Source organism: Ornithodoros turicata, chromosome 4 (genome assembly GCF_037126465.1).
Source record: "Ornithodoros turicata isolate Travis chromosome 4, ASM3712646v1, whole genome shotgun sequence".
Lineage (NCBI taxonomy): Eukaryota > Metazoa > Arthropoda > Arachnida > Ixodida > Argasidae > Ornithodoros > Ornithodoros turicata.
The window spans coordinates 27702398-27711656 of NC_088204.1; the positions used below are offsets into that span (position 1 = coordinate 27702398).

The 9259-nt window shown below is 48.6% G+C and overlaps 1 protein-coding gene and 1 long non-coding RNA gene across 2 annotated transcripts; both read left to right on the forward strand.

Moving 5' to 3' along the window:
- Nucleotides 1–4160: 4160 nt before the first annotated feature.
- Nucleotides 4161–4916, forward strand: LOC135392871 (uncharacterized). The gene is made up of 2 exons (XR_010422270.1): nucleotides 4161–4276; nucleotides 4756–4916. It is a non-coding gene; the product is annotated as an uncharacterized LOC135392871 (long non-coding RNA).
- Nucleotides 4917–7878: 2962 nt separating this feature from the next.
- On the forward strand, nucleotides 7879–8747 carry LOC135392234 (putative nuclease HARBI1). The gene is made up of 2 exons (XM_064622955.1): nucleotides 7879–8264; nucleotides 8324–8747. Exons 1-2 carry the CDS (start codon nucleotides 7879–7881, stop codon nucleotides 8745–8747), a joined length of 810 nt encoding a protein of 269 aa, XP_064479025.1.
- The last annotated feature ends 512 nt before the right edge of the window (nucleotides 8748–9259 follow it).

The following is a 9259-nucleotide window of genomic DNA, read 5'->3' on the forward strand; positions in this document are numbered from 1 at the left end:
CCGCTCCCCACGTACGTGGGTTCCACGATATCCGTGTACACGATTATGTTGTGAAACGGGGGTTCCAGGAGTACCTCGACGGAGCTCGTAGCATCCTCATCCCCCGTGAACACGGTACGCGATTCGAAGCCCAAAAGCACGGCCAGGTACTCGGAAAGTCTTAGGGTGGAGGTGCCCTCGGAAAGCCGAATTTTACATTTCTGTTCGGTTCCGTCGAAGCTGAAGCGCGCGCGTTCGCCTACGCGCTGATTAATCGCATTTAGAAGTGCTTGCGGCGTCGCATAATAGCCGGGAGGCACATGTACTTGCAAAGATCGAGGAATTTTCGTCTTGATCGTGAAAGAAAATTGACGCGCTACGGGGAGAGAGACGCGTAGCGTTTCTTCGTGTCCCTCGACGGGTGTGAGATGTAGCAGCTTGACAAAGGGTTCCGGTACGTGCAACCCTTTCGGTGTTTTCAGAGAGTACACGTTATCCGCGAATTCTAGCGAGGCGTCCAGCTTGTGCGTCTGGAAATACTTGTTGAGTGTGTTCCGTAGGGACGTGGTTTCCGAATTCAGAGTGACGTCGCCGAAAGCGACGGCGGCTGCGGCGTGATCCAATACGATGGAGGTGGCTTCGCGTTCGCTCAATTTGGGGGGTTTCACCGCACGACCTGCTTCGCGGGACGCTAGCGAGGCGTCGAGCGCTTGCGCGAGCCGAGGGTCCAATTCCACGGCTTTCACGTCCACGGGTAAGACGAAGTCGTATCGCGATTTATTGTACGCGAAAGAAACGTCGAATTCCGAAAGGGCTTTTCCCAAATCCCTCTCGAGATCCGAGGTGACACGAAAAGTTCTGCCGGCTTCCACCGTGTCCTCGAAAGAAACCTCGATTTTCGCATCTTGCCTTTCGTAGCCGATATTTAAAAAATCGTTACTTATGCTGAGATCCATCAGACCGACTTTATACCGATTCGAGAGCTGAAGCGGACTATCGAAAGCTACCGTGAAGGCGTTGAGTTTATTCGAGGGAAACTTATCCATGCTGGCGTTCGAGAGCAGGTGGACGTAGATGTCTGACATCATTTCCCAATCTTGACCACGTCGCTGCTCGGAACCCAACTGTCGTGTTCTTTGTCGTAACCGAACCAGCGAACCAAGGAGAAGCTCTGACCGTTCACCTGCTTCTTCCTCAGCACTTTCGTTACTGGCCACGGCTGATTGGCGTCTCGGGTTACGACGAGTACCTCCTCCGGGTAGAAAGATCCGTCCACTTCCTTACCCCGGTAATCTTCCAGGTGTACGACGGGAGGAGAGGTGTCTCTCAGGCGGGAGACGGTGAAAATCTGAGGCGACCAACTCCCTTCCGAGCTCTTATGAAAACCTTTTCTGTGAAGTAGGACCCTCACTTTATCCCCCAGTTTGAGCTTCTTTTTCACGGAGGGTACGACGGGCTTCCCATTTATCTTATTGAACAGCTCCAATTCGTTTTCGGGCGTGACTTCGGACGGGCTGATGCCCAAAGTCCTGTGTTTGGTGGTGTTGTAGTCGCGCACGATCTTGGGAAGCGCGGAAACGAAGTGGTATTTTCCCGTTACTCTAAAATAACGGAATATTCTGTCGCGTAAAGTCCGTATGACGCGCTCTGCCTGCGACGCTTTGATTACTGGAGAGAAGGTTGAATACATCTGTACCTTCTTTCGTGAGAGATACTCCTTGACGGTCTTGTTGTAGAATTCCCCGCCTCTGTCGCAAAAGATGCGTGTAGGTACGTTACCTCCCCGAAAAAGTCTTATCATGGCCCTTTTCATTTCGGCGGGGCGCTTCGTCTTTAGCGGGAGGGTGCGCAGAAAGCGGGAGAGGGAATCGATTGCCACGAGAATGTAGCGGTAGCCACCGTTGAATCTCTTGTATTTTGAAAAATCGGCGAGATCCATTTGCCACACGTCGTTGATCTTGAGTGCGATGATGCGTCTCCTATTAAACTTTCTTCTGACCGGATGGTGGAGCGTGTAGGCATCCAGCTTTCTGAGAATGGCGAGAGCCTTCTTTTTGCTCAAGTGATGCGCTTTTCTATAGCGTTCCACACCCCCCAAACCACCCTCTGGTTTCTCATATCCCTCCATAAGTCGTCCACGCAATGGAGGCCTGCTGCTGCTGCTGCTGCTGCTGTTGTTGAGGCTCGCGAGATTTGGGTAGAGAAACCAGACGCAATAGTTTCGAGACTTTGGGGAACCAGGAAGGTTTCTTTCCCGTTTTACGTTGCAACAAATAATTGACGAGTTCGTAAACGGAGGAGTGTCTGATGGGCTTGCCCGACACGGAGACACAACCCTCGCGATCCCAGGAAAGAACCTTCTTTAATTCCGAGACGACCCTTTCCGCTTCCTCTTCGTCCACCTCTGGAGAGAGGAGCGAATAGTCAAAGTCATTTGTAGCGTCGGACGCCTTGTTTTTATTGTCGTAGGGGTCAAATCCGTACTGCTTGAGTATACGATACAGTGCTTGCAGTATGAGTTTCACTTTGACGTCGTCACTCTCCTTCGAGGAAAGAATGTTTCCGATGGAGGAGGTGGTCACTTCAATTCTCTTGGCCATTGGCGAAAAGGTTCAACACGGCGGAAAGCAGGAGAGGAACCACCGACGAAAGAACGCCCTGTCCTCGCTGCTGAGACAGATAGCGCTTCAAACGTTGCGGATTCTTGTGAATCTTTTTGTAGGCGAGGCGTCGTAAAAAGCGTTTGTGCTTCTTCAAACGCGCGAACGTATCTGGAGCTAGAGCCACCTTTCCGTTCAATACATTGAGACAAATTTCGGAGAGGTGTTTCATGTCGGACGAGGACGAACGTTTCAAGACGTCGCGGCGGCGTGGAGGGGGTAGAGTGGAGAGTACTTTGAGTAAAGTGAGGTGAGGGCGGAGATTCATTTCGGAGCGTAGATATATTGACGTTCTCCCGGAAAGATATTGCTACGCAACCTGTGATCCTCGTGCGTATAGTTGTGAAGATCCACGAGTAAATATGCGTGGGGCGACGACATCGCTTGTTTATATGCGTCCAGAAAATACTCCAATCTTTTTCTGCCAAATAGCTGTTGGCCGAAATGTTCCATCTGGTGCACGCTGCGCACGGTGCGCCACAGGACGACGTAACTGGCGTTGTAGGATATTGTTCTAAAATGGCTACTGTCGAAAAAGATGTTTTGAACGAGTAAGAAGATCGACGCGTTGGCGTGGTGAGAACCCCGAATGAAAAGATCGGTCACCTCCTTCAAGGAACCGGCGTCGGTCATGTGATCGTCGACGACGATCAGCGTAGCGCGCGACGTGTCCCACTCTCGCGGTAGCTCCTTGGTAAATTTTACGGAGTCCCCGAATTCGTCCTGCATGCTCGGCGAAGCATATTTCTGCACGTAGAATATTTGTGACGGAGGCTTGTCTACCACGTCGTTCAGGTTCCTCAACACGTTAGCAACGAAAGTAGATTTGCCGCACATGGAGGGACCGCTTAAGATACAGCGAAAGGGATGACGGAAACGAAAAGGTTCAGGGGAAGACATGTTGCGTGCGTACACGTTGCACGAAGAAAAAGAAGAGACTGAGACTCGAAGAGAAATGTATCGCTTTTATTTACACATCCTCGTCGTCGTCCTCTACATCGGAACTGCGTTCCCAATACAGATTGTCCAGGCTAAAGTTGGACTTCTTTTTCGCCAGTCTGTCCGCCGCTAAGATGCGGTCGAGCGTCTTCATCTTGTCCTGACACATTTCTTGACGCGCTTGCAACCATTCCAGGCGGTGGACTTGAAAGGCTTCCTCCACGATGCCGCGAATAAATTCGCGAAGTTCTTCGTTTTTTGTCTTTTCCTTGCGACGACGAGAAGCGCAGGAGAATAAACCACACATGGCGTTTTTCACGTATCGGTCAGAATGATGACGCGAGCGCGGTGCGCGCTGCCTTTATAGAGATAAACGCGCGCGCGCAACGAACGGAGAATGAAAGCGAAATTGAAAAGCCACCCGTCGCCGCTAGGAGCGCGCGCGCAGCAGCAGAGAGCCGAAACCGAAAACACCCGCGGCCGGCGCAGGGGGCGCTAGGAGCGCGCGCGCGCGCATGCGCGGACGGGTGGAGCAGAGGGCGCCCGCGCGTCGCCTCTCTCAGTTTCTCTCGGACCGTCGCGGAAGACGGACGTGCGCTCCGCGCGCTCGCTCAGTTGCTGGCTGCCTCTCGTAGAGAGCAGACGTATGTTCTCCGCGCTCGCTCAGTTTCTGCCTGGAAGTTGCCGCGGGGGAAAAGGTGAGTGATTTGACGCGCTCCTTTTCTCGTATGTTTGCCGTGTTTAGCGGTGACCGCGCTCGTGTTAAGCCTTTTCTCGCATGTTTAGACTTGTTTTGCGGTGTCCAAGCCTGTTGACGCATGTTTAGCGATGTGTGGTTCCCGCCTTGTGTTAGCTGCGTAGTGTTGGGGTTAGGCCTAAGCGATCGCCCCCCGTAAGCCTCTTTCCTCGTATGTTTGCCGTGTTTAGCGGTGACCGCGCTCGTGTTAAGCCTTTTCTCGCATGTTTAGCGATGTGTGGTTCCCGCCTTGTGTTAGCTGCGTAGTGTTGAGGTTAGGCCTAAGCGATCGTCCCCCCGTAAGCCTTTTTCCCCGATGTGTACTGTTTTCTGTTTAGCAGTAGCGGTTAGACCTTTTCTCTCGCATGCCTAGACTTGTTTAGCAGTGCTGTCATTTTTACCTGCCGCTAGTATCTTGTTCTCTGTCTCTCTCTCCTCTAGAGCTATGATGGTGGCGCCATCTGGTGTGATGCCTTGCAACTAAGTGGCCACCTGTCGTCGATCTCTGCAACTACCCGACGTCAACAAGCACTGGTCACCCCGGAGCCGTTTCTTCGCCGCGGCATCGTTGATTTTCGAATAAATTGTTTCTCTCCACTCTATTTCTATCTTTTCATTTTATTTTCTACCTATTTTTTTATTTTTTATCAGCTCAAGTAGCCGGCAACTCACATCTTCGTCTGGACGTGTCTTAGATGATCCCCAATTAGTGTAATGACTCCCTGAATGATCCTAATTACTGTGGGGGGTCCCAAATTGCTCTAATTGCTAATTAATGGCGTCCAGACGAAGATGTGACTTGCCGGATACTTGAGCTGATACACTACTACTGAAGTCATGGTGGGTGCCCGGTGAAAGCATTCTGAAGGAGGTCAAACTCGCGTTTTCATCTGGAAAGGCTATGCCGACAGTGTTTTAAGACTATCGTTGTGTGCAACTTGTAGATTATCTCACACGCACAATCACAGTAAATGCAGATGTACTGCGAGATCCTGGGTAAGCTTCAAACTACAATGAAACAAAAACGCACAGGTCTTGGAAGGGTGTAGCGTACCACGTCAACGCTGTCTGCACTCGTCTTGAAAGACTCGGGATTTGTTCGAGAAATTCATCTGGAAATTTGCCAAAGAGAGAAAAAGTACACAAGCGAGCTGGTACAACATTGAAGTAGGAAGCATCACCTTGAGCATGAGGAGAATGAATGAAGTATACAGGAGACACACAAACGTGAGTTTCCTTTTCGTGAGCTTCCTGTATGCTTCGTTCTCCTCATGCTCAAGGTGATGATTCCTACTTCAATGAAAATTTGCCCAATTTGCTGTTTCATCTTCCTCTCAAAGTGCCCCTCGGCGGTCACCAATTCGCAAGTGATCATGAAACACAAATTGATCAGGTGAAATGCCTCACTTTGTAAACAGGACATAGCACTGCACAGACAATGCAGTATTGAATACTTGATATCACAGTGCCAAAAATGTTCAGCTAAATAAAGTGACTATATTAGGCAGTAACGTTGAGCTCTAATCTGTACATAATATTTTTCAATGTTATGCTATAGATTTATTATTTTGTTCACAGCAGAGGAACTTTTGTTAGATGATCCTCATACATGAAGGAAATTCCTTATTCTGTTACTTTCCATCACACATGTGTGAAGCAGCAAGTACAATCTGTTTGCAAATGATCATACTGAGGTAATAAAACTGGACTCGGTAACAACTTTCAGAAACTATGCAGGAATGTACCACATTAACTTTGTCCAATTATATTATGACCAAATGGATAGTATGTAGTCTTTCATGCTATGTGAGTTGTATGCCCATATATTGTAACAAAAGATCAGTCAGATGAAGGCAGTCTGACTGAGGTGATGATGATGATGATGATTCAGGTTTTCCTGGCGCATAAGCGACGTAATCTGACTGAGGTACGTAGATAATTTAAACAATGTCCATACATATGATGATCAGAGTTTTTTTGGCTCACTGGCATACATATATATAGCATCCACAACTAGAAGACATTACCAGAATCTAAGTGCTGTGAAGTAATATTTTATTTTACTGAATATATATCTTTTTTTCTTAACGAAAGCCCGCATTTGTTCGGGGCAATGTTTCTTGAACTAGCGTTCCTGATGGCGTAACCGTTGCTGGTAAATGTAAATCTTGTACGTCAGTAACTCCCCTGCAGAATACTACGCTACACCAACTTAAAGAAATCAGCAACTAAATTATCGAATCACTTAAATGTCAATAAAAAAGACTCTGACGCCGACAAATCGTTCAGCGCAGTACTATAAACCAATGCTCCATAAACACAGAAGCACTTTGCACGTACTGTGGGCAGCAGATGGCAGGTGTTTGTTTCCTCCGCACATAACATTTTCCCACAAGCTACACAGTTGCAGCAGTAAAATGGAATCTGACGTGACTCAGGGATTTCAGGACCCTTCAAAAAATCTTGAAACTGCCCATGGTATCTCTTTGAAGCCGCTGAACAGGCAATACGGTACATATTAGGCACATCTGCAGCTCAGTAGCAAAGCCACTGATAAATTGTTTGCAAAAAGAACAACGATTTTCAACACACACAGCACCAAAATACGACACTCGTCGCTGCAACGACGATGGCGATGGCATAATGATGATGATGTTGATGTTAGTTCCGCTGGATTGGCATATGTGTTATTTAACATTTAACCTCCGCCACCCAATTATAATGAACGGCCACGGAAATTAAAGAATATTACAAAAAAAATAAGTACTCAATAAGCACGAGCTAAAGCAATGTCAATGACGTCTGCCCGTCTACCCAATCACCATCTATCATCCATCCATCCAACCAGTTCGAACCTGTTCACTTTCAACCGTTGAAACTTCAAACTTTCCGGACGCGCAACGGGTAGCAGTTGGTTCTTGGCGGCTACACTCCACTGGTTGTTGTACGAAAGTCTTTCTAAGTTCCAATCTCCCGCATGTTTTGTCTTGCAATTTTTGAGCATAGCGAGAACGTACGCCGTGCCAAGAGAGCCAATCCAAGAGAATCCACTGAAGCCTGTTGAAAAAAAAAAAGAACAAAGATCGGGAAAAATCCGCAAGAATCCAACGGAATCCAAATGAATCTACGGACGCCTGCATGCAAAGGTGGAGTGACTATAAAACGCAGAAAAAAAACAGCAAGAATCCAACGAGATCTACTAAGATCCAAAGGGATCCCAAAATATATACCAACATAGGAAAATAAACAGCGAATTCCAGACAAAAATATGAAGAATCTAACCAAGTCCAATAAAGTTCCGCTAAAATCCAAAAGAATCCACTAATGGCCGCTAAAAAATAAACATAAAATAAAAGAAACCGGACAACACCAGGGCCCGCTTGCACGAAACAAACTTAGTGTAATACTTAACGAGTTCCTTACTTAGTGTAGTGCCGGAGCCGTAAGTGGCTTGCACAAAACTTTTACAACACTAAAGTGGTGGCGCTAGCTCCGCGCAGATTAGGACGCTGGCCAAGGGTCCTAGAAGCACCCTAAACTACCGCACTAAAACTTAGGACTAACATGTCGGCCGCCATGAACCGAGCAGCGGGGATTCGTCGTCGGCACCAACTGTATCTCGCATTGTCCCTGTCACGACAGAGAGTGTACCGGGATCGAGAGAACCCGCTGGAGTACTTGGACGACGGTGAACTGCAAAGACGGTTTCGATTTACGCGAGAAGAGATATTCTTAATCACCTCTCTCGTCGCTCACGACATCGAGCCCTCGACCCGTCGAAGTCAGTCGCTTCCGTCGTCGCTACAGGTGCTCCTCACGCTGCAGTATCTCGCAACCGGGAACTTTCTAATCACGGCAGGTGACGTAGTGAGTGTGCATGAGTCGACGGCGTGCCGCGTTCTGCACAGGGTCGTCGCTGCACTTTGCAGGCGCGTGAACAGCTTCATCCGGTGAGTCTATGCTCTTCTGTGACCCTTACTTTCTGTTGCGATCTACAATATTGATTCAGATGGCCAACGGCTGAGGAAGTAACAGCAGCGCAGCAGGACTTTTACGAGTTGGCTGGATTTCCTGGGGTCGTGGGAGCTGTAGACGGCACGCACGTCCGCATCCAGGCACCGTCGGAACACGAGGGATCCTACGTCAAGCGCAAGAACTACCATTCCATCAATGTTCAACTGATCGTAGCGGCTGACTGTAGGATCTTGGATGCGGTAGTCAACTGGCCAGGAAGCACCCATGACTCCCGGGTTCTGCGTGAAAGCACCATAGGCAGGGAGTTTGAACGTGGGGTCCACACTGGACTTCTCCTGGGGGACAGTGGTTACCCATGCAAACGCTGGCTCATGACTCCGTTCCTCCAGCCACGAGACAGGCCGCAAGCGAACTACAACACTTCGTATTCGACAACGGGTGCTGTCGTTGAACGGTAAGCTCACTGACCCTGTAACTTTTGTAACATTTCATTGGACAACATGGTTGATATGTACGGCAGGACGATTGGCCAGCTGAAGCGGCGGTTTCACTGCCTTCACTCGGAACTGCGTCTTGATTAACATCGCCAAGCAGTCCGGCAGCGAAGTGAGGGAGTCCCCCAGCGATTCCGACGACGACGACCCTGTAATGGTGCCTCGTTACGAGGGGCAGCAACATGGATTCCTTTACAGGAATGCAATCGTGCGGCAGCAGTTTACATGAATGAGTTGACTACTCAACACATGAGCACCATCAGAACAATATTTATATGCAAATATATACATTATATACAAATTATTCACCACTAATTACATGGGGTTCGTCACAACATTTAAGCAAGTATGTATAATATAGAACTACAGGGTGTCTAAAAACTTGGAAAAGCTGGTGATTACAACGGAAATTGGATGCTAGATGGAAAAATCAAGGGATGGCGAGTGAATTTGCTACAAAGCAGCTGAAGTCAGGG

Bases quoted from the DNA above. Each gene is read 5' to 3' on its own strand.
- LOC135392234 (XM_064622955.1), top strand. From the start codon at position 7,879: ATGTCGGCCGCCATGAACCGAGCAGCGGGGATTCGTCGTCGGCACCAA. The intron at 8,265-8,323 runs GTGAGTCTATGC...ATATTGATTCAG, and splicing joins CGCGTGAACAGCTTCATCCG to ATGGCCAACGGCTGAGGAAG.